We start from the raw sequence: 25,324 nt of genomic DNA, 5'->3' as shown, positions 1-25,324 counted from the left end.
CTAACATGGGAATAGATTATAATTTCTTCTAACACTACATAATGTATTTGGCTTATATTCAGAACTCATTTTAGGAGGGCAAATATATTTTTTAAACATTCCTTTTGTGAAAGGTGAACAAGAAATAAATGAAACTGTAGAAGAGGAAAAATAATTTTCCCTCTACCCTTCTTGGTTCTTGGCTGAGACCCCTGTAATAAAAGACAGACTGACAAGAAAAAAACCAGATAGCTTTATTGACATGTATACCTCAAGTATACATGGAAGATAGGAAAAAATGAATAATACTCTTAGGTGCCTTAGAACTCTGGCTTAAATACCATCTTCAACTAAAGACAAGAAAAAAAAGGTGCAGGGGAGGAGAATTTTGAGAGGTTACTAGGAAAAGCACAGAAGTCCATAGTAAGATTTGTTATACAGATCTGAGTCTATACTTTCTCCATGATAAGGGTTTAACGTTGTCTCAGGTGATTAGCCGTTATCTTTCCTCATAGGAGAGGGAAAAGGGATGCCTTTGTAAATTGATGTCCTGCTTCTTGGCAAGTAGAGGGAGGCCAGGGAAATTTTCCTATATTGAGTTCTTTTCAATTGCCTTCATCTCAAAATAATCCTTATGCCAAAATGGCTTTTTGAGGGTTGGCGTAGTCTAACATCCTTCAAGATTAGCCAAGAGCATAGCTGATTCATAGTTCTCTCATGCTCACTCTGGTCACAGGCTTATGGAAAAGATGGTGTGTAACTTCTCCCATATTGGCCCTGTCCTTTAGATTCTTAAAAAAATATTTGCTGAGTATCTATAATTCAATAGGTGTGAATTAAGCACAGATTTTGCTGGCATGGCTCAGATGGATGGGCCAGTGTGTCCCATGCCTGCACAAGAGGCTTCTCACAGTGCTGGTCAGAGCTGGATGTGCAGGGAAGGTACCAGGGGTCCACCACCCTGTGCCACCAATTTAGGTGAACTCCAAGGATTCCAAAACTTCTAAATTCAAACTTCGCCTTCTAGGTCTTCGTGAAGGTATATTTTTCAAGTTAAGAGTATATATAATATAAATAAAATAAATAAAATATATAGTTATCTAATATGATGTATTTTATATGTAATAAATACATGATTTTTTAATATATAATTTTTTGTTACCCTGAGTAATAACTTTTAACTATTTGGACATGGTAGATGATCCTCTCTCTGCTCTGGCCCCCATGAATATTAGGGTGGCTGGCTCTAGGTAGCATGTTTTCCTGAATTGGAGGGAGAAACAGCAGTGGGGGGCTTTAGTGCACAATCACACAGCACAAACATCTTCAAATTGTGGTCAGGAAGCACTGTGGCTGTTCTCACTGTCTCTCTTTCTCCACATCTTCCAGGTTCTTCTGGCTCTCTCTCCTAGACCCTTTTACACTGCAAGGAAACCCCAAATGCTCCCGATTTTGCTAGGCAGAGAATTTAGATATTTGCATGGCACTCTGCTTTTTCAATCCTTGCTACTCACAGAGGCTCACAGGTCCTCAGCATCCACATCAGCTCCAAGCTCGGTGGAAATGCAGACTCTCAGCTGCCTGAGTAACAACATTTACTATTCCTTGGAACCCTAGGGGACACATTTGGAAAATGCTGGAGGAGAGGCCGTCGATGCTATGATAATCCTGAAGCAGAGAAGATGATGTGACATGAGAGGAGACAGCAGGAGTCTGGGCCCTGGGCAGGAATAAGGCAACAAGGAGGAATGGTGAGAAAGGCCGAAATAAATACAGGATGGCAGCGCAGCAACACAATCCTGAGAGAAGTGTTCCCACAGGAACCAGGGCCACAGAGATATCTCTTTCTCATCCAGGAGGGGAGTTTAGGGAGGCAAGGGTTAGGGGAGCCCCAAGGCTGGACACTTAGGGGGCTGAGTATGACAGCCAGTGGTGTGGAGGCAAGGACCTTGGCTCTTAGGGACAGAGGACGGGAGGAGATGACGAGAACCTGGAAATGGTGAGAAAATGGGACAAAGTAAATAAGGGAATGGAGAGGAATTCAGACCACTTGGAAACAGATAGGAGATGTTGCAGACACATTTGAATGGTAAAGGAACCAGAGTGCCAGCCAAGCAGCCCCGGTGCTTCTCGGGATGCAGAGGAGGATCCTGGGCAGAGGGAGAGAATGCAGCCTGTGTCCAAGCAAAACCAGAGCCGGCCAGTAGTTAAAGCAGTAACAACAGATCTTATTCAAGGCTATCGCAACAGGGAGAGAGCTCTCAGCATGGAACCAGCACAGTTCTGAATACAGAATGGGCGAGCAGGCATTTCCAGCCAAGGAGCAGGTGGGGGTCAGTGGGTGGAAGTTACCTAAAGGAAACATCAGGGGTCTGCCTGAACAGATTTCACAGGATTATTGCTGAAGATGATCCCAGGTGATCCAGTGTCACCCAGCAGGGAGGTGTCATGAGGCACCCGACTAGATATTGAGGGCAGGGCGTTCGGGTTAAACTGACTCAGCAGGGTTCTTGCTGAAACTGGATTTTGCCGTGCATAGACAAGCCTGGGAGAAGGTTCAGGAGCTTGATGAAAGCTTGGTCAAGCAAACAGTCTTTGTCATCTGGAGTCAGAGACAGAGCTTTGGTCCCTCACAAGGTATAAATGCCTGGCCCTCCCAAAATAACCCTGTGCACCCCACACCTCTGCCCACACCAGGCTGCATGCCCATGGTGTGCATCTGTCCCCCTGGGCCCAGTTCCCTGAGCCATCAGAGGTGCCCCAGCTAGGCCACAGAGGGCCTTCCTCCCTTGCCAGCCTTCCTGCACTCTCCATGTGAGGAAGATAGGACAGGCTCCACAGCAGAAGGCTGTGCTCTGTGAGGTGGGTGCCACCCAAGGACCTCTCTGGGGGCCCTGCCCCTTGCTTAAAGCTCTTTTTTCTCTATTTTAGAGATAGGATGTATGTGAGCTGGGTTGGGGGCACTGGGTAGAGGGAGATGGAGAGAGAAGCTCAAGCAGACACGCTGCTGAGCCCGGAGCCTGACGTGGGGCTCGATTCCAGGATCCTGAGATCGTGACCTGAGCTGAAATCAAGAGTCGGATGCTTAACTGACTGAGCCACCCCAGCGCCCCTTCCCTTGCCAAAGGTTCTGAGCCCAGGCCACCTCTTGGACCCCTGAGGCCTCTCCCTTCCACATAGCTCCTCTGCTCTGGCTTCCCTCCCTTGCGATGGGCAGCCCTCCACCTTCCCCTCCTCCTCAGAAATCTGCCTCCCTTCCTTCCCACTCTCCCCGCCAGGATCCCAGTCTCCTGGACTGCTTGCTCCTCCACACTTTGGAGCTACTTTATAGCTCACCTAGAATCTTTAAAGCCTATCTGAAAGCTGCTCCCCCACTTCCTCGAGTTGGGGAGTTAGAGGCAGGGGCGGGGGCTCTCTTCTTGTAAACAGACACAAGCCATACAGCCACATCTCTCTGTTCCTGGCATGGAGCCGAATTCCCTGAGCCTGATAGCAGTTAGCACTTACTATGTGCCAGGTACTCTTTTAAGGACTTTATACGCATGGTTTCTCTCTTTTAACCCAAATACAAACTTTCTGAAGTAGTTGCTTCAGAGTCATTATCCTCTCTGAAGGCATATAGAAACTGAGGCATGGGGACACCTGGGTGGCTCAGTGGTTGAGCATCTGTCTTCTGCTCAGGTCATGATCCTGGGGTCCTGGGATCAAGTCCCACATCGGGCTCCCTGCGGGAAGCCTGCATCTCCCTCTGCCTAGGTCTTTGCCTCTCTCTGTGTGAATAAATAAATAAAATCTTTTTTTAACAAAGAGAAAAACTGAGGCACAGAGAGGGAACTGTCTGTGTCACACCATGGTCGCAGTGATGCAAGGATTGGAATGCAGGTGGTCTGGCTCAGGAGCTCACACCCCGCCTCCGCCTCCGCCTCCGTGGAGCTGCTTTCCCTCCCCGGCCACCTCCGCCACCGCGGGAAGGCCACACAGCCGTCTAGCCGGGGAAGGATTGCCACCAAGGACGGGCAGCTACAAAAGCACCAGCCGAACAAGGGCCATTTGTCTTTCTCAACACATTTAAAACTCCTAGAAAAAGCAGAAAAGTCGATAACCGAGAGGCTTTGGGTTTATAGTACCAGGCTCCTTGTGTATAGATGGGAAAGAGAGGAATTTCTGTTTTGTTCTGTTTCTGAAGCTTAGCGCTGAATGTTATGAGGCAACACTTTGTGTGGAGAGCTCCTGCTACAAGCCTGAGCCCTGTCTGACACGCTTGTGGCTTGTGGTTAAGGCTCGGTCGCCCCAGGAGGAGGTGGTGGCGGGAGGCAGAGCACCTGGGAGAAGGAAGCTCTGCTTTCTCTCACCAGACTGTGGAGACCCACTGGGGCTTCGGGGAACGTCAAAGCACCCGCTCATGCTCTGCTGGCTTATTCTTTGGAGTGGGAGCTTGGGGAACGTCCTGCAGTCTCCCCCAAGGTGGTGAGGTCCTAAGCCATGTGGACAGAGTCCACCCCTTCCTTAGGCTGTATCTCCCCTGAGCCTTGATGATTGTGGAAGAAGAGACTCGTCTAACTAACACTTATGAGAAAGCAGGGAGGTGGCACCCAGAGCCAGGGCTACAGAACCAGGCCCAGTGACTAGGGTGGGGACACTTTGGCTCCATAGTGGGTGGATGTTGGGGGTAAACAACAGTGTGCCAGATTCCTGGTCTGCACAGACTCATGCAGAGACTTTGGACACATGCTTGACCTTCTGGGCTTCCCTGTGCTCCCACGTAGAATCCTTTCCTTGCAGGGATGCTATGAGGAAGCGCAGTAAAAATTCAGAAGATGTGTGTTTCCTTCATATGCCTTCTGGGTATTCTGTCTGTATGCTTTTCATTTTCTGTCTCGCCTATTCAGTGATAAGCTTGGTAAGGACAGGGTCTCAGGCACTGCTGTTTTCCAGTGACCAGCATGGTGTCTGGTGCATAGTGAGTGAGTTGGTGAGCACCTGAATGAGCATCAAGGAACATGCTGTGTTGGCACACTAGCTTGAGATCCCCATCTCATCACTGTAATCTGGCTTGAGCAAGTCACTTTTCACTATCTATACTTGTTTTCCCAACCATTAAGTGAGGGAAATGTAACTTCTTTCTTCTTCTTCTTTTTTTTTAAGATTTTTAAATTTTATTTATTCATGAGGGACTTGATCCCAGAACCCCAGGATCGTGACCTGAGCCAAAGGCAGATGCTCAACCACTGAGCCACCCAGGTGCCCCAACTTCCTTCTTAATAGGAGTGCTGACACGTCTACAGCACTCAGAGCTTCTTCGATGAAAGTTTCTACTAAACAGATAGGATTAGCTTCAGGAAGTTCTATGACTCTGCCCTCACGTATACGATACACCGAAAGCCTGGCTTTTACTCTTCGTGAATGGTTTAGAAACGAATGCAGAGATTGTACAGAGTCAATGCCATCCAGCTATTGGTTATTAATGTAAGAACATAACTAATATGTCTGAAATGTAGCTTTCCTGACCACTCTTTCTCTATTTTATGGTGTTTTCAACACAGTTTAATCAGAACTGTCCATATTTCTAGGTCTCCAGTGCAACACTTTTTCTAGGGACCCAAAGGAGCTCCACCATGCCCAGTGGACAGGGAGTTTGCATTGGCCATGTGCAGGTCAATAGCCTGGAGGTACCACCAGCAGGGAGAAGGGACAAAGAGGTGGGTGGAGAGGCGACTTAGGGACAGCTCATGCACAGGTGGGCAGAGAGCCACCTTGTGACCACTATGGCCTCCTTGGAGTCTCTTGGCTGTCCCTGGAGCCACTTGACCATTGTCTTTATGTAGCAGTCAACACCAATTGTATGCTTTCTACTGTGCTGGTGGCCAGGGATGCCACAGCCACTAGGGATGTGGTGACCATCAGTAGAATTTGGATGAGTGGACATGAGGAATAAAAGCTTTCTAACCTTAAATGAAACCTTAAAAAAAAAAAAAAGAAAGAAAGAAAAGAACACCTGGGTGGCTCAGGGTTGAGCATCTGCCTTTGGTTCAGGTTGTGATCCCGGAGTCTGGAGATTGAGTCTCATACTGGGCTCTCTACGGGGAGCCTGCTTCTCCCTCTGCCTGTCTCTCTGCCTCTCTCTCTCTGTACGCCTCATGAATAAATAAATAAAATCTTTAAAAAAAATTTGAGCTTTCTAACTGGATGGACTGATGGGCACAGAGCCGGAAGGGAGGATGGACCCGCCTGAGGCTTTGGTGATGGGCTGGGAAGGAGAGAGGCCAGTGACGGCCAGAGAGAATTTAGGCTTAAGGGATAACAAAAAGGGAGATGCCCAAGCAGAGGGTTTGTGAGTAGGGAGGAGGCTGGCAGAGGGGTATGCAGGGTGGTTGTCAAGGAGTGGCATGGACTTCGGAAGACCAACCAGGCCAGGATGGACGGTAAGACCTGGCGTTGTATGGTGGCAGTGGTAGAAAAGGACAAGAGAGATTTTTGAAGAGCATTACAAACATGATACAACTTGTTTCTTGCATAGTCCTAGAGGAAGAAGTGGTGAGCTAGACCAGGACACAAAATTTGAAGACCACATTATTGGCCATATTTCCCCCTCCATCCACCTCTCATTTAAAAAGTATTTATTAAGGGCTCCCCTTGGGCATTGCCCAGTGATTTTCATTTACTCAGACAGGAGCCCTCGGAAGAGGTGCAAGCTACCCTTCCTTCCAGTCTTGTGTTAGGCAAACAACAGATTCCCTGACACCAGAACACATAGTTCATATTTTCAGTGTTCTGTATCATCTCACACTCTGGAGATGTGAATGACTCACGGCATTTGCCAATTTTAATGTATCTATATTTCCACAGAATTTAAACCAATATTTTCACAGAAATTAAAACATAAAATACAATCTCAGAAACTTAACAGACAATGGTTTTTACTTTTCCATATTTGTTTCCATTTTTTATAGCATCTCAGTATTTTCAATGGCATTTCAGGTTCAAGGGAATCAAGGACATAGATTCCATCCCAGCAGGGACAGTATAGTGAAAATATTATGATAACCAGAAGTCTGTCTTTTTTATTGTATGCAGTTTTGACCAAGTCCCTGAGCTCTGGCTGCTGATGAAAGAGGTACAGGAACAAACAGACTGTGTCTCCTGCCAAGCAGAGAGCTCTAGTGGATTCCACTAAACTCCCCAAGACAGCTGGCATGACCATCTACAGTGACCATCTACATTCACAAGCTAAGAGTCAGGAACCCTCTTTAACAAACGTCATGGGGGCAGCCTGAAGAGAGGAACAGAAGGCAGGAACATGCATTCCACATCAAGGAGTTCTTAGAAGTCAAGAACAGTTTAGAGGAGTGAGGGAGTCCCTTGACTTCTCAGTCAATAGAGTGTTGCCCATTTTTTCACACCCTCCTCTCCAGAAGCTACTTTTATCTGCCCCCCCATTCTCTCTCCCTCTAGCTATATTTATACACTCTTATTAAACCAAAGACTTGATATGAATTTGAAGTCTTTTTTCAGATGGCTCCCTCATCCCTCACGTAGTGAAGATGGCAACAAGAGAGGCACGCGATCTCCCATCTTCTTATGAAGGCAAGATACCATCATGGGGGCTCACCATCATGACCTAATCACCTCCCAAGGGTCCTACCTCCAAGTTCCAGACACTGGGGATTAGGGATTCAACACATGAACTCGGTAGTGGCCTGTATAATGCCAAAAATGTTGATATCGTCCTTCCTGAGACACTGAAGTCTATCTGAGATCAAGCTATAAAGGAGATGAACTGTCTCTTTTGTGTTTACCTATTTCTTTTGAATGCAGGCAATCATGAGGACTTCATGGAGAAGGGGGCATTTGAGCTAGGTCTTAAGGATGAGATTTCTATTTTTGGAGATAGTGGGGTGAGAATTTCAGATGAAGGGAAAAAAGACTGAATAATTGCTTCTAGACTTATTTAGATTTTTAGAGAGGGCTAAAAATCTCAGAGGCTTTTATACAGGTAAGTTTTCAGGCAGGCAGAAGGGTTTTGGTGTTGTTTTCAAAAGGCCTTTTAGCATTTTTCACAGAGCAGTTAAGCCGGTTGTCTTTGTTACACAAAGTTATGATGTCAACAGAGGAAAATCCACTTTTGAGCCTCATGCGGGTCATATGGCTTTGCCCAGAGAAGATGACTGTGTTCTTGAGGGTGTAGGGAGTGCCTCACACCTGCCTGGACTTGGTGACAGACCATGGCTGTCTCAGCGAAAGCTCTCCCTTGGACTGGAAAAAGAACCCCACTTCTCATTTTCTGCCAAGAGAAGATTTGTAAATTCATCTCCTTCTCTTCCCTTCTTTCTCCCTTGTCTTAGACATGAATGCTGCTCTTCAATGGCCAGGGTACCAGTCTTCTAAATAAACCAGGCTCAATCTGGCCCATTTCCCATTCTTTCCGGATGTGGGAATGAACAGCAGAGAACTATCCTCTTGCAGGGCAGCAGCTGGAATAACCAGTAACAGATGTGGGAATGAATCATCATGCTCAGGGAGCCTGCCTGCATCTGTAAGCTGAAAGCATCTGTAAGGAACGCAGGCTTTATCTACCAGTACACTGCCCGGTCACGTCATCCAAAGGATCCCTTCCCCAAATGGTCATCTCTTTGCCACTGTGTCTGGAATTTCACCATTAGGTTTGGCAGCCAACTTGCAAAATGTTACAGCTGGTCAATCAACTCTTAGAAGCAGGTCTAGAACGCTTGCCCTGTGGTTTCCCAGTACCTTGCCAGGTATCTCCATGGGGAGAGTGGGCACACAAATTACTTGTTTGGGACAACAAATTCATTCAACGGACATTTATACACAACATTCAGCTGTGTAGGGAGTACTTTGGGATGGGCAACAGAAAGGAGCCCTGCCCTCACCCTCAACTAAGATCCAAGTCCTGAAATAGCCATACATAAACACCAAGGGAACTTCCATGTAGGTATGTAGGTAAATATGACAAATATAGCCATATATATATGGGATATATATATATATATATATATATATATATATATATATATATATAAAACCCATCTCCCCACCCCGACCCCCAATTTCAGTCAAGTCTTCTGTAAGAGTGCTTTAATTCCTGAGTTTCTTCTTATATTCTGGAAGAAGTTTTCTTTGAATTATCCCTGTTTAGCCAGATCCTGTATTTTCCATATTTAGGCTAATGTCCCTGGTTTATCTCATATCATATTTAGATTATGACTTCTCTGGCAATAAGTTATATTTAATCTGAAATATACTTAATCAGGTTGTGCTTTTTTAAAAGCAACATTTATTTTTGCAACTGCTTAGAAAACCACATGAGGGGCAGCCCGGGTGGCTCAGTGGTTTAGCACCACCTTCGGCCCAGGGCCTGACCCTGGAGACCCGGGATCGAGTCCCACGTCGGGCTCCCTGCATGGAGCCTGCTTCTCCCTCTGCCTGTGTCTCTGCCTCTCTCTCTTTCTGTGTGTCTCATGAATAATTAAATAAAATTAAAAAAAAAAAAGAAAAAAGAAAAGAAAACCACATGGGACCATTTCTTAATAACACAGAAACTTTCCTATGTGAATTTCAAAGCAAGCTAGGGAATGTTAGTTAAATTTCCAGAAAATATCTTTAAACATGACCCATACCTATTACGAAAACAGGATTAGAGTGATAATAATGCAAACGGTGTAACATTCATTTATTTATTCATGATTCAATCTACAAAGAGTCACTGAGCACTTACTTTGAAAGGCATTCTCGTTCCCAGCAGTAAACAAGACAGGTAAGGTACTGTGCATTCAGGTTAGTGTACCCAGCATATACATAAGCATCGATTTAAATAGAGAATAATAACATCAAACTCTTCTCAACCGGGTGGCCTCATAAATCGTCCCTCATACTATGCAACCCAGGCTATTATCTGGTGGCTTTTCCCACTGCTTCAATATATTCTGCTGATAACATTATCGAGAGCAGTATCTTTTCTTGTAGATCCTGCCACATTCATAGCATCCCCAAAATATTTTCTTAGGATTTCTGGGCCGGAATATGAAAGGCTATCTCACACGTAAAACAAGTTATTTCTAGGACTGTGTTCCGAATTGTCTGTTACTTTAGAGGCAAAGACCCTAAGTAAAAGCTGAAATGCAAACCTTTTGTTCTAAGAGAGGACATTCTCATCTGAGACCTGTCAGTGTCGTTCAAAACAGCCTGATAGGAAAGCAAATGAAGGGCTTTGTCCCCACTTCTGTGGTCTGGGACACGCCTCAAGATGACAAACCTGGCCCCACTACTGTTGGGGTGTGGTTTCTCTGCCTACCAAACTTTCAGCCCCCCTTGAGTTTGTTGGCAAATAACGAGCTGCTGAGAGTTCTTGTGATCTTTGAGATCCCAGAGTAAACCCTGTCACTTTGTCGGTCTGGGAGGAAGCGCAAGACCACGCGGCGGCTTGGGGAGCCAGCCCCGGCGTGCCCCAGCGCCCCGCGGCCCTTCCGGGAGAGGCACCCGGGGCGCTTCATCTCATTCCTCCGTCTCCCCGGGAGGAGCGGGAACGAATCCTCCTCGAACGCTGCCGGCGCTGGCCCAGGTCGGCCCCGGCCCCGGCCCCGGCCCCGGCCCCGGCCCCGGCCGCGCTCCAAGAAGGCGGAGGAGACGGCGCATCAGGGAAAGCGGCAGCGGGGCGGCGGCGGCCGGCGGCCCGGGCCCGGAACCGGGCTTTCCTGGGCGAACCGCACCGACCAAAGTTTCCTTTGTCAAACAAGGGACCACGTGGCTCTACGGCGGTCGCCACCAGCGACCCCGTCAGACCGCCGGGGGCCGACCCGGGGCGCGGCCGCCCCCCTGAGCCGCCCGACGGGAGCCCCGGAGACGGGGGAGCGGCGGGAAAGCCCCAGAGCGCGGAGCACGCGAGAGAGGGGCGCGGACCGCGAGTCGCCGGGGGGGGGGGGGCGGGGGGCGGGGCTCCGGGAGGGGGCGGGGCTCCGGAAGGGGCGGGCCCGGGGAGGGGCTCCGGAGGGGCGGGCCCGGGGCGGGGCTCCGGGAGGGGGCGGGCCCGAGGGCGGGGCTCCGGGAGGGGGCGGGCCCGGGGGCGGGGCTCCGGGGGCGGGGCTCCAGGAGGGCGCGGTACCCGGGGGTGAGGGCCGCGGGGCTCCCGGGGGTGCCGGCGCGAAGGGCGAGTCCCGGGGCCGTGGGGCGCGGGGTTCCCGGGAGTAGCGGGCGCGGGCGCGGGGGCGGGGCTGGGGGCGGAAGGGCGGCGCGCTCCGGGGGCGGGGCGGGGGCGGGGCTCCGGGGGCGGGGGCGGCGCGGGGAGGGGCGCGGGCGGCGGCGCGGGCGGGACGGCGGGGGAGCGGGGGGAGCGGCGGGCAGGCCGGGCATGGCGTCGATGGCGGCGGCTATCGCGGCCTCGCGCTCGGCGGTCATGAGCGGGAACCGGCCTCTGGACGACCGGGAGCGGAAGCGCTTCACCTACTTCTCGTCGCTGAGCCCCATGGCCAGGAAGATCATGCAGGACAAGGAGAAGATCCGCGAGAAGTACGGGCCCGAGTGGGCGCGGCTGCCGCCCGCGCAGCAGGACGAGATCATCGACCGGTGCCTGGTGGGGCCGGGCGCCCCCGCGCCGCGCGACCCCGGGGACCCGGGGGACTCCGAGGAGCTGGCGCGCTTCCCCGGCCTGCGCGGGCCCACGGGCCAGAAGGTGGTGCGCTTCGGGGACGAGGTGGGTGCGGGCGCGGCCGGGGCTCTCTGGGCTCCCCGCGCCCCCAGCGGCCCGGCGGGTGCCCCTGCCCGAGCGCCGCCGCCGCCGCCGCCGCCGCCGCCGCCGCCGCGGGGTGGGGGCTGCGGAGGAGAAGGAGCGGGGGTGGAAGCGGGCGGGCGGGGGACGTGCGTCCCGGGCGGCGGGCGCGGGGCGCGGGCGCGGGGTCGGGGCTCCCGGAGGGAGGAAGTCGCGGCGGGGGGTCTCCAGGAGAAGGGTCTCCCCGCAGCGGGTCGGGCCCCGGAGGGAGGAGAGTCGCGGCGGGGGGGTCTCCAGGAGAAGAAGGGTCTCCCCCGCAGCCGAAGGCGAAGGCGAGGCGGACCCCGGGAACTGCAAGGGGTTTTAAGCCAGCCAAGCCGGAGTTCTAATCCACTCTGCTCCGTAGCTCTACGGCCATGGGTGACTTTTTTTTTTTTTCTTAAAGATTTTGTTTATTTATTCATGAGAGACACAGAGAGAGCGGCAGACACTCAGGCAGAGGGAGAAGCGGGCTCCCCGCGGGGAGCCTGATGCGGGACTCGACCCCGGACCCCGGGGGTCACGCCCTGAGCCCGAGGCAGACGCTCCACCGCTGAGCCACCCGGGCGTCCCGCGACTTAACCTCTTAGATCCTCAGTTTCTCTCCCCGCCCCTCCCCCGTCCTGCTGTAAACCGGCCCCCTGCCTGTCAGGGAAGGCACTCAGGAAATTACATGTGTCAATAATAGTATTTGTGATGAGTTGTATGGGGCGAGTGAAGTTGTCAAGCAAGGTAAAGAGAAGGGAGAGGTGCCTTCCCGGGTTAGGAGGCCAAACGTAAGAGGTTTTCCAGGTGAGCACGATGTGACGTGCTCACCTGGTGTGGAGGTGAGCATGGAGACCTGTTGTTCTATCAGAACACGAAGGGGTGAGTTTGAATGGGCGCCATCAAGCCTTTGCTACATATAAGGACATCCCTGGGTCTCTGGTCTAGACGCCGAGCCCACACTTCTAGAGGAGAGAAAAGCTAGAGCTATGCAAGAAAAAACTCTGGGATGCCCTCTTCCAAGTCACAAAGGACTGAGTGTTCACTGCTGCTCAGAAACTTGATCTTTTTCTTTCTGTTTTTTTTTGTTTGTTTGTTTGTTTGTTTGTTTCCCTAAAATCCATTTGGTACCATTAGAATCTGGCCTTTCACGCTAAACTTTTACCATGAAGGGCAAAGTGGAAAGGAGCAAGAAGTATAAAAATGAAGTATACCCATGAAACCCGCACTCTGAAGGCTGGGAGCCTGCAGGAGGGGAGCTGGAGCTTGGCGATTTTTCCCCAGGGCGTTGTGGATTGTGAAAGGGATTCTACTTAATTCTGAATTTTAAAGCTAATTTTCAGGCTTGGGTGTGTTGAGACATTTATCAATACAAAATGTTTGTGGTCGTAAACCCACTTAAATATAATGGGTGTGTGAAGGAGAGAAGTATGCTGCCAGCATTGCCATATTCTGACAGAACTCAAAGAGAAGTCTCCACTCCATTGGACTTGAAACTCTGAAGGCTTTGCCAGGAAAAACAAGGGTGTGGTAAGCCGGAGGGATGAAAATATAGGTTCAGAATGTATTTAAGAGCCCAAACATTTTCAGTGTGAAAAATCCATGTCTGTATAAAGACATTTGCAGTGTTTGTGCTCAGATTTGGGGATGAAAAAGCAAGCGGGCCCTCTTTGGAAAAGTCATGAGTAAGTAAATAGGAGAGGAAGTAAACCTGTAAGTACTTACAGATGTTGGAGAGTGACTGTCATTTTTCCTTAGCTTGTGTCCAGCTAAGAATATCCACATGCCTGCTCAGCATCAAAAAGCTCTTGCCATATAAGGGCTCAGTATCACTGATAAGGAAAGATGTGGCCAAGTGAATTTTGTACTCAAATTCCGTAACTGGGTGCCAGACTGAGCTGTTTCTGAATTTGTAAACCCAGTGTGATTTAAAAGCAAATGGAACTCCTCACTGTGGTAACGGCATGCCCTTCCAGGAGCCAACCCTCCTGTTTTTTAGAATCGAACTCGGTTTTACAAAACAGCCTAGAGGGTGCCCTGGAATGCCTCTGACCAACTTGAGCAGAGATGGTGGACAGCTAGGGGGCGGCTGAATTTCAGGAGAGGTACTTAGGAACGCTGCCTGGGGTCTGTTTCTGCTTACAGTGGCCGTGTGCTTTAATGGCGCTAGGGAGGGTTTTTTTGTTTTGTTTTTTAAAGATTTTATTTATTCATGAGAGACACACAGAGAGAAGCAGAGACATAGGCAGAGGGAAAAGCAGGCTATCTGCGGATAGCCTGATGCAGGACTCGATCCCAGGACCTCGGGATCTCCACCTGAGCCAAAGGCAGATGCTCAACCACTGAGCCACCCAGGTGCCCCAGCACTAGGGAGTTTAAAACGCATTTCCCCAAACCTGGCAAAAGGTTGGCACCAGCATAGTTGGTTGTGTCATGCCTAGGGCTGTTCATGGAGGATGGCTGGCTCCTGGACACAGGAGGCGATGGATAAGGGGAGGACTGGTCTACCCGGCTACGCTGCTGGACAAAGAGGCCCAGATAGGTGACTCAGGTTTGTCCAAAAGGGCCCTAAACCAGATTGAGTAGGGCACCCTATCCCTTTCCACTTGATCTGGCTCCTGATGTCCCAGGTCCTCCACAGCCTTGTGGAAGAGAGAATGTTCCCCCCAGGGCCCTCCAGCTGGACCCCCCCCCCCCCGCCCCCAGCAGCTATAGACAGACCTCCTCCGGCGGGTGCTTTGAGTGAATGGGCTCTCTCTAGAGCCACTGTCTGACTAGATGATGAGCAGGCGCCAGCCTCTTTGTACTTCCAGGAAAGGCCACCCTGTATACTGGGTTCTGAGGGCCTTTCTTAACAGGAGGAGCCTGGGCTCTGTTGGCAGGCTTCGGTTTGAGTTTCGGCTCCCCCATCTCCTGGCTTTTTGACAGAGACTAAATCACAGGCCTCTCTGAGCTGCGGTTTTCTGGCCTCTGTGATGGGAATGGCATTAACGGGATGCTAGGAGAGGTCATGTCCACGAAAGGCCTGTTGTAACCTCTTCGGGTCAAGAATGCCATTGACCCTTGCACGACACAGGTTTGAAGTGCATGGGTCCACTTATATGCAGATTTTTGGGGTGAAATACAGTACCGGAAATGTATTTTCCTTACGATTTTCTCTATAACATTTTCTCTTTTTCTCACTTTATTGTAAGAATACAGTAAATACACATACAAAATATGTGTTAATCGATTGCTTTTCTTATCGATAAGGCTTCTGGTTGACAGTAATCTCTCAGTAAATTTTTTGGGAAGTCAGAAGTTACGTGTGGATTTTCAAGTATGCAGGTGTCCCTAACTCCTGTGTCGTTTAGGTGTCAAGTGCGTTATTAGCTAGTCTATCCGTTTCCACTTGCAGAAATCATTATCATGAAATAAAGCCTTTTCTGCTGTTGCATGGAATAAATACATTTCTGCTGTTCTGAGCCTGGAGTCAGCCAGTCAGAGTTGTCCGCATGAGAAGGGACTCTGTCCTGGTGGGCTCTGGTGATGTGCCTTGGGGCTCGTGTTTGAAGCTTCACTTTGCTCTGTTCCCAGTGTGACCGTAATGGGGCCTGTTTCCGGATCAGCAGTCACATCAGCTTCCGATTGTGTCCCCTCCCCTTTCAGCTACCCTGAAGAACAAGGACATCACCCTCTCCCCCATCACCAGTAACATTTTTGTATCCCATGTTTTAAGTCAGATCGTGAAATACAGGCTCCAAGTATGACCAACCTCTAGTCATTCTTACATATCCAGGAAAAAATAAGTAGAAAGCTGATTACGTATTGGTGGTCATTGATCTTGGTGGCCCTGAGTACGGTCAGGGCTCGGTTCACACATCACCATTGCCTCCGTGGTGGGACCGCTCTGCCTAGGCCAGCATCATGGCATCTGTGTCATTTGTACCCTTGCTGTCTTCTATACAGCAAAAAAAGATCAGGGCTCAGATCCCCCCTCACTGGGATGACCAGCCTGGTACAGAGGGAGATTGGCTGCTTCTGTGCCTTGAAGCCATGAGGGGACCTGTCAGTTTCCAGATTTTTATTTCCTTGGGAATCAATTCAGCAAATATTTCTCAAAGCCTGTTCCATTGGAAACCAGAGGCATTCTAGCTTTAGAGCTGCTTAGGCTGCCTGTAATCTTCACCAGTTTCTTTAAAATCCTCCCCCCCCACACCACACACATATGAACATGTGATCTTATTAAAATTTAAACACAAGGTGACCAACCCCTCCTGCCCTCCATCATGTCCCCAAGCAACTTGTGTACAGAGAATTCAGACTAGCTGCTGGTGGACTACTACTCTGCTAGTGAAAGAAGAGGAGCACCTGGAGTCCCCAGACCTGGCTTCCATTCCTGGCCGTGCCACCAGCAAGGTGCCACCTGCTTAGGGCATAGTTCTCCCTCTGTGAACTGAGTGGCCCATGAGGTTCCTCTGGTATTTGGTAATGAACATGAAGGCATGTTTGCAAACAGATGCCCTCAGCAGGCTGACTTTCCTGCATTCTTCCTTGAGCAATAAAGTTTAGGGAATTTGGCTTACTCTGGGAGATGAGAGGTTTTCATTTTAGAAGGTTTTAGAGATCACTCAGTCTGCCTCTGCTGCTTCCTGTTATCAAATAGGAAAAAAAAAAAAAAAAACACCCCAGCCTCAAAACTGAATTTTTAGGGATGTGTTGCAGGCCATAAGCTGGTAACCCCAGAAATTTGGTGTGTTTACTTTTCATGGACCTAGTTGTCTCTCCTTCACCTCCTGTAAAGTAGGTGAAGCTGGCCAGGAAGGGGGTTGCCACGTGCCATACGCCAGCCCGCAGGGACCCTGATGATCTGGATTTTGCATGCTACAGAACACAGAGTTTTCAGGCCTTGGAGCCAGACAGCTCCGCCTCCTCTTCAACAGCTTAGCATGACCAGCTGCTGTGGGAAGGAAGTGTGTCTCCTTAGATGCCTGCATCCCTCCCCCTCCTGCAGGGATCTAGGGGCTGGGCTGCCCCCATGCTCCTATCTGCCTTCACCTCCTCCTCTGGGGCCAAGCCTTGGCCTCCTTGACTCCCTGATACACTCCGCATGGCTTGAGGTCAGAACTTCCTTCTGCAGGCCTCCGAGGGCCCCTGCCTTGGCCCAGCCCCACTGCCCCATCTGGCCCTTGCTCCCAGCTGGCTGAAGTGCCTTTCCCTGAAGTGATCTGAGGGGGCTACACCTAACATGGAGCTCAAACTCAATGACTCTGTGATCCATGGAGTCACATGCTCTTCGGAATGAGCCAACCAGACACCCCTAGATGTTTGTTTTTTTAAAAATAAACTAAATTGCTGTAAGGTATGTAAGATGATGTATATGTATGTTACTGTTAAAAGATCCAGACAATGCAGAAGCAGCATTGTGAAGCAGTTGGTGGTATCTTTATAGAACTTTCCTCAAGTATTCACTTTTTATCAGATTTGGGTTTGGTTGGATATATGATATCCTGACACAGGACCTGTCACATGTGAGGTCACCTCTTCCCCTTCTGCTTGAGCAGTTTGGCTTTTACTTTTTTTGGATTTTGGCAAAAAAACAAAAAACAAAAAACCCCAAAATGAGGGAATTTGAGAGTTACTTTCTCAGTATTTTGGGTTTGTTTTTTTAAGGAAAGTGGCATGTATAATTATGATTCCCACCTTCTGTCTGGTAGAACCATGCAGTTTTTAGAAAAGATGACTGGGTTCACGTGGCTTTTCATGTCCTTGCATCTGGGGTTCTGTGCCCTGGCTCTGGACAGGAGTTGAGAAGGTGGTGGCCAAGAGTCCAGATCTTTTTCCATGGGCCTCAAGGGGGAGGCTGTTGGGCCTCTCCCACAGGCTTCACCTTCCTGACCGATGGTTCTTTGCCCAGAGAGCACCTGGCCTGCTACCCCATGTAGGGGAAGAAGGGCGTTGAACAGGTGAGTCCTGGGGGGTTAAGGCAGCCACACAGGCCGTCTCCCTAGCTCCTGTGGGAGGGTGACCCAGGGGCTGCCACAGAACGGAGTTTGGAAAAGAAATTTAATTATTTATTCACTGTCACACAGGGAGGGACAGGGCAGAGCTGAGAAGTATGTTGGCAATCTAGAACCCTTTCATTGACAGGAGTCCCTTTCACACTCATAAGCAAGAGATTTCCTTTATACTGGAGGAAAAAAAAAATCCATTTTTCTGAAAGGCAAAGGAGGGCCTGGTCTGTTTAAACATCCTACTCATTTTCTGTTTTTTTTTGTTTTGTTTTGTTTTGTTTCCGCAAAACTCTCTATCATCTGCCCCCCTGCTCCCATTACCATGATGGCACCGAGCTTTCGTTTCTGCCCTGGTCTTGGGGTCCAGGGCCCCTGAATTTGTATTCACGGTGGAAGCTGCTCGCTAGATCAGTCCTAGCTGCCTTTGTCTTGCTGGGCTGCAGTTTTGTCCTTGCATTTATGGAAACCCTCTTATCTCAGCGGAGTTAAATATATTACAAGTCAGGAGGAGAAGCATCGATTCCATAAATACATAAATAAAAGTCCCTAAAAAGAAGCAGTTGGTAAAAAAAAGGGGGGAGGGCATATTTTAATCATTCTTCCTCACTCCCCCACTTTTTTAAAAAGCAAACTTTGTTTTTTAGAGCAGTTTTAGGTTAACAGCAAAACAGAGCAGAAAGTACAGAGATTTCTTCTATACTCCCTGTCCTGACACGGGCACAACCTCCCCCGCTCCGACACCCCTCGGGGCGGGGTATCTGCTACAGTGGATGAAGCCCCACGCTGCATCAGCCTCGCCCGGAGTCCGTGGGCTACATCAGGGTTCCCTCGTGGTGTGTGCATCCAGTGGGTCCAGACAAAGGTATAAAGACGTATCCACCGTCAGAGCATCGAGCGGAGGAGTTCACTGCCCTCAGAGCCCTCCATGCTCTGCCCCTCATCCCTCCCATCCCTCACCCCTGGCAGCCACCCATCTTTGTTTTTATTATTATTTTTTTTTATTTTTAAGATTTTATTTATTCATAGAGACACAGAGAGAGAGAGAGAGAAAGAGGCAGAGACCCAGGCAGAGGGAGAAGCAGGCTCCATGCAGGGATCCTGATGTGGGACTCGATCCCGGCTCTCCAGGATCACACCCTGGGCCGAACGTGGCGCTAAGCCGCTGAGCCACCCAGGCTGCCCGGCCACCCATCTTTGTACTGTCTCCGGACTGGGCCTTTTCCGGAATGCCATACAGTTGGAGGCACAGAGTACGTAGCCTTTTCGGGTTGCCTTCTGTCAGGTAGCAATATGCGCTGGAGGCCCTTCCGTGTCTTTCCAGGGCCTGGAGCTCAGTTCTTGTTAGCGCTGAGTAACGTTCCATTGTCTGTGTGTACGGTAGTTCGTCCCTTCACCTGCTGAGGCCATCAGGGTTGCTTCCAGGTCTTGGCCACCGTGAGTGAAGCTGCTGTGAACATCAGCAGGTGTTTGGGAGGATGTAACGTTTGAACGTGTTTGATTAAATATCACAGTGTGGGCTTGTCTCACCTGTTTTTTTTTTATTTTTTTTTAAATTTATTTATGATAGTCACAGAGAGAGAGAGAGAGAGAGAGAGAGAGAGAGGCAGAGACACAGGCAGAGGGAGAAGCAGGCTCCATGCACCAGGAGCCCGACGTGGGATTCGATCCCGGGTCTCCAGGATCGCGCCCTGGGCCAAAGGCAGGCGCTAAACCGCTGTGCCACCCAGGGATCCCTGTCTCACCTGTTTTAACCGTGCGACCATCTCTTTGAGGTACAGACTGGCACCAAGCAGCTCACTGGGAGGGCAGTTCCTTTCCTGTCTCCTTCCCAGGCTCTGCTGTCTCAGCCCGATTTCTCTGACCTCCAGTATTCACAGTTGAAATTTACCCTTGACTCAAGATGCCACCGTATCTGTCAACTAGGAACTCCTCTACTTTATGGGCTTCGGGAGCGCAGGGAAGATTTAGGGTTCGAGGGACCCCGGCACCGCTTGTGAATTGCTCAGATCTATCCATGGGACGCTCAGGGGTTGGGATTCCAACTTTTCTAAGCCCTGAAACTGAGCGAACCGGGCACCACATTCCGCCATTCTGGGGCCGTTGTGATCCTCGCAGACAGGAGTGTTTACTGTTGGTGTCGCGCACCTACTGTAGCTCTGCAGTGCTGGCGCTGGACGTGCAGTGCAGTTGTTTTGTCTGTAATCTTTGAATGCCGGGGAAGAATAAAGAAATACATGTTTTTAAATGGGATTCTTCTTATGCTGGAGCCTTGCAGCCTGTTAGGAGACTGGGATTTGCCTCGGTGGATTATACTAACGCACAGAGCCATGATCTTGCCCGCTCCAAAGTAGAGAGGGAGACAGGTGGCCCAGAAAACCTGGGGCTTGTGAGAACCACACGAACCCTGGGTTGCTTTAGTAGGAGTCCCTGTTTGGGGACGACGAGAGCCACCTAGCAGTATTGATGGAGGGCACCCCTGTACGTGGGGTGGACCCCCGAGCCCTGGAGGCCCACGGGCACCAGCAGCCTGCTGTGGCTGTGTGGCCATGTGCTCACGATGGGCAGAGCTGCTGTCCCTCAATGGACTGGCTGCCTGAGAGTTACCTGTGACATTGTTAGCATTGTCAAATCACGCCAGGTGAGAGCTACGGATTCTGCCTATTATCATAGCACCCTAGGTGATGCCGATTTACAGCCAGGTCTGGGGAACAGTGAACAGCTAGGGTAGGGGGCCCTCTCGAGAGAGCCTTGAGTCCCGTGTCCATGAATAGTGCCTGTGTGAAACCTGGGCCAGTGAGCACCCAGGAAGGGACCATTCCCATCAACTGCCTCAGACAGGTGTGCCACAGAGAGGGCATCCATGAGAAGGTGTGGTTTGTTCAGGCCCAGGTGGCAGACGGGCCCGCAGCCTTCAGGGAAGTCCAGAGGGTAGGCTCGACTTCCCACGTGCGGCAGGGTCTCTGAAGTCAGCTCTTTCCATGTTCCAGGGAAGGTGCTACTTCCTGTCTGCTGGCTGCTAGTGGCCTGGCTTTGTGCAGTGGTGGCGGTGGGCGGGAAACGCTCAGAGGTCACCTCAGAAAGCCCATGCCTCTGGGTCGGCTTCCTTCATCGGGCAGATCTGTGAGCAACCTCAGGGACAGCCAGTGCAGGCCGTGCTGTCCACAGACGCTATCGGTCCCATCCTTGAGATGCAACAATACAAATTCACTGGCCTGGCCTTGGAAGTGGAAAAAAAGTTATTGAAGAGTAAATGCTCAGTACTCTCTAATCCAGTTCATTAAGAGGGAAAGTTAATAATTGTAATATTTCCCCATGTTTGAAATCAACTTTAAGTCCAGAGTTTCTCATTTTAGAATAATTTTGGAATAGTTATGACTTATACAGAGGAATTGTACCCAATTATAGAGGAGTTGCTCATAACGAAGCAATTTTAAAGGCAAAATTACCAAAATCACTTTATTTTTTTTTTATTTTTTTTACCAAAATCACTTTAAAGTTGAATTGCAAAATTTGCACTTCATGTCAAATATGGTGAATTTCAGTGTTTCGATATCGGTTGCAGCCCTGAATGTATTAGTCACTGTTTAACATCTGGTTCCAGTGAGTGGAGGGGGGGGTCAGGGGGTGCATCTCTGACGTGTAGCATTTGCTGACTGTTTGGGGCCCACGGAGGAGCAGAGCATGTTGCAAGTGGTTTTTTAGGTTCTCAGAAAAGCCCAGTAGTAAGCCCCTACCTCCACAGGCAGCATCAGCCTTCAGAGTGGGACATTTGCTACAGTGGATTAACCCTACGCTGACACATGGTTATTGTGTAAAGTCCATGGTTGGCACTGGGGCTTGCTCTTGCAGTACATTCTGTGGGTTTTGAGAAGAATGTCCATCACTACAGTATGGTGCAGAGTGTGTTTTCACTGCCTTAAAATCTTCTTTGTTCTGCCCTCCCTCCAACTCTGGCAACCACTGATCTTTATACTGCCTATGATTTTGCCTTTTCCAGAATGTCGTACAGTTGGACTCATCCAGTGTTGCCTTTTCAGATTCCTTTACTGTGAGAATATCTGCATAATAGAAAATGTACTGTTCTAACCATTCTTAAGTAGACATTTAGTACATTCCCACTGCTCTGCAGCCATTACCACTGTCCATTTCTAGAACTTTTCCATCACCTCAGCCAGAAACTCTGAAAGCATTAAACAATAATAACTTCCCATTCCTCCCTCCCCTGGTAAGCTCTATTCTGCTTCCCCTCTCCATGAATTTGCCTGGTCTAGGTACCTCAAATAAGTGGAATCATGTAATATTTGCCCTTTAGTGACTGGCATAATCATTTAGCACAATGTACTCAAGGTTTGCTTGTAGCTGGTGTCAGAATTTCCTTCCTTTTGAAGGCTGAGTAGGATTCCATTGTATGGATTTGCCACCTTTTGTTTATTCATCTGTTGATGGACATCTGTGTTCTATTCACATGTTGGCTACAACTAAAGCTGCAGCTAGCTCTGTGTACAAGTGTCTGTTCAAGTGCCTCCTTTCAGTTCTTTTGGCTATATCTCTAGGAGTAGAATTTCTAGATCTAATGGTAACTCTGTGTTTAATTTGTGTGTGTGTGTGTGTGTGTGTGTGTGTTTAATTTTTTTGAGGAACTGCTACACTGTTTCCCACAGTGGCTGCACCATTTCACTTTCCCAGCAGTGGTGCATGAGGGCTCCAAGGGCTCTAGTTTCTCCACATCCCTGCCAACACTTGTGATTTTTCATCCTTGTGGGTATGGAGTATATTACTTTTGTTTATAAGACAGTATGTGTGTGTGTCTTGAAGATTTTATTTACTCATTTGGGTGGGGGGCGGGGCAGAGGGAGAGAGAGAGAGAGAGGGAATCTCAAGCAGATTCCATGCTCAGCACAGAGCCCGATGTGGGGCTCGATCTCACGACCCTGAGGACCCTGAGATCTTGACCTGAGCTGAAACCAAGAGTCTCAACCAACTGAGCCACCCAGGCGACCCTAATACAATATGTTTTAATTGTGCTTATGTAACTTAATATCTACCAATGGCTATATTTAACAGCAAGTTCAAAAAATTCCTGAACATTTCACGGACCACTTTCTGGAGTTGGTGCAGCCTCACTCCAGCATACTGCTAGCTGCAGCCAGTACAAATGTCTGGGGCCCACAGAGATCTTAAAAACACTCAGGCATCCATCTTTTACTGAATAGTAAAGCAAATGCTGGAGATTTTGTGTGAATATGCATTCTGGTACTTTGAGCAGAGAAATAGCTATTCTTTTCTTTTCTTTTTTAAGATTTTATTTACTCATTCATGAGAGAGAGAGAGAGAGGCAGAGACATAGGCAGAGGGAGAAGCAGGCTCCCCGCAGGGAACCTGATGTGGGACTTGATCCCCAGGACTCCAGGATCATGACCTGAGCTGAAGGCAGGTGCTCAACCACTGAGCCACCCAGGTGTCCCTGTTTGTTTGTTTTTTAAAGATTTTATTTATTTATTCATGAGAGACAGAGAGAGAGAGAGAGGCAGAGACACAGGTAGAGGGAGAAGCAGGCTCCATGCAGGGAGCCTGACATGGGACTCGATCGCGGGTCTCCAGGATCAGGCCCTGGACTGAAGATGGTGCTAAACCTCTGAGCCACCAGGCTGCCCACCCCCAACCCCCACCCCTTTTTATTAAGCACCTTTCCTGTTAGGTGAACAATGTGTTGAGTGAACATTTTCCAGTGAGAGGGAGCCTGGGCCTCTTGGATGTCAGAGGAGAGAAGACTTGGTATATGTCCGTCCTGCAGTCCTTGGAGCCACACGAGCCTGAGCACAGCCTCCCACATGTTGTATTGGCCTCTGATATTTCCAGGGACTGTATGTCCTATGGCTCTTGGTGGCATCCCTCTGCTTTTTGTGCTGCTCTTTTGGGATCTAGTGACTTCTAGGCTTCTTTCTGTGCTGTGCTCCAGAGAAGAAATAATTTCTAGAGAGGTGCAACATTGTCTGTGGCACAAACATTCCTCCTTATGGGGAGGAATTTGTGAGGACTCTTGGCCAAATTAGAACCCCACTCCATGACATCTCGTGGTCTAAGTGGCAGATGTGTTTTGATGCCTTGGTAGTTTCAGATCTTGAGCACCAGGACAGCAGGTGGGGATCCTTCAAGCCACCCTACATACAGCATGTGTGAGCATCCAAACCATGTGCCTGGCTACATTTTGGTTGCCTGCTGGTCATCATGGGAGAGAAGAAAGAGAACACCGTGTGTGCATGTACTGCCACCAGGCAATTCTGATGCCATTTTGCATCCAGCTGCCCTGAGAGCCTGTTCCCAACACTGCAGTGTGCAGCCACGGCTGACATCAGAGCTGCAATAACATTTTTGCTTGGCATGTTTATTTTTGTTAAGCGTTTTATTATTTTTTATGAGCTCAGAATTGCAGAAATCTAAGGAATTTGCCCCTTGACTGAGTTTCTTGCTGGAGCAAACAAAAAACTATTGACACCAAGTTGGGAGAAATCACAGTGTGACCCTCTCTCTGTCTGCGACCCCTTTGGAATGTCAGCTAATATGCAGGCTGCAACCACTGGTGAGTGCATGCTCCAGGCTCAATCTCTGGTCCTCTGAGTCTTACACTCATTTTCCTGGCAAAGCCAAAAGCCTTATTTTAATTTTTGCTGATTTCAGCTGTATATCTAATATATAAGGACAGATCATACCACACGATAAGGGGATCCAGCGCCAAGGTGCCTGTGACCACTGGGTCTGCCCCCTTGCCTCCCTTTGCCTCCTCACTCTCCTGACCCTTCCTCTGTCCACTGAGGTGGCCACTGGGCCATCCCATGTCTGGGTAGAAGGAGCACAGTGGGACCTGGGTGGCTCAGTTGGTTAGCATCTGCCTTTGGCTCAGTCATGAAACTGGTGTTGAGCACCCTGTCAATGGGAGTACTTCTCTGCCTGCCCCTCCCCCTGCTTGTGCTGTCTCTCTCTCATAAGGAAATAAAATCTTAAAAAAAAGAGCACATTTGCCAATTGATTTCCCTTTACCTACCACCGCCCCCCACCCCAAGACCCAGAGCCGGGACACCCGAGGCTGGGCTGCAGGCCTCCCTCCCAGCACAAGGGCTCATTTGCTCACATTCCTCCAGGCAGCCCACTTCCATTTTTGGAGGGACAGAGTTTGTAAGTTGAGGAGTAACTTGGGTTTAGCTGGAATTCCAATGGAGGGGCAGTGGCCCATGTTCCCTCTCATTGGTTGTGTTTCCCATTTCCAGGAACATCGGGGCTGAGGCTGAGGGAGGGGGGTTCAGAGGCTGAGGTGGGGACGGCATGGGCTACTGTGGACCCCGTTTGCCTCACAGAGGAGGGTAGAGCCTCATCTACCTCTGGGGGCAGGGAGCACCTCTGCGGGGAGGATCTCACTTCCCGGGAGTGCTCTATGGAAGGAACATGTCAATTTAAAATCCCTTATCCCATGTTCAGTCTGCATCGCCCAGTATGTCCCAACTTTCAGTTCAGAGGAGATCCCTAGGAGAAGTGAGGCACGGATGAGAGACATTTGCTGGCACAGGGAGGTGGCTGGGGACCTGGAGGGCCAGCCAAGAGAAGGCAGTCT

The 25,324-nt window shown here is 49.7% G+C and overlaps 1 protein-coding gene across 1 annotated transcript in view; it reads left to right on the top strand.

Annotated features, from left to right (window-relative positions):
• Positions 1-11,336: 11,336 nt before the first annotated feature.
• CUNH1orf198 (chromosome unknown C1orf198 homolog) overlaps positions 11,337-25,324 on the top strand; it is a 33,952-nt gene continuing 19,964 nt past the window's right edge. The window contains exon 1 of the mRNA XM_055308850.1: positions 11,337-11,686. Within this exon, the coding sequence (XP_055164825.1) occupies positions 11,345-11,686 (342 nt within the window). The 5' untranslated portion in view covers positions 11,337-11,344. The remainder of the gene's footprint in view (positions 11,687-25,324) is intronic.

Source organism: Nyctereutes procyonoides, unplaced genomic scaffold, assembly GCF_905146905.1.
Source record: "Nyctereutes procyonoides isolate TBG_1078 unplaced genomic scaffold, NYPRO_anot_genome, whole genome shotgun sequence".
NCBI lineage: Eukaryota > Metazoa > Chordata > Mammalia > Carnivora > Canidae > Nyctereutes > Nyctereutes procyonoides.
The sequence above is the reverse complement of the archived record's forward strand: the minus strand, read 5'-3'. Positions and strand labels throughout refer to the sequence as shown.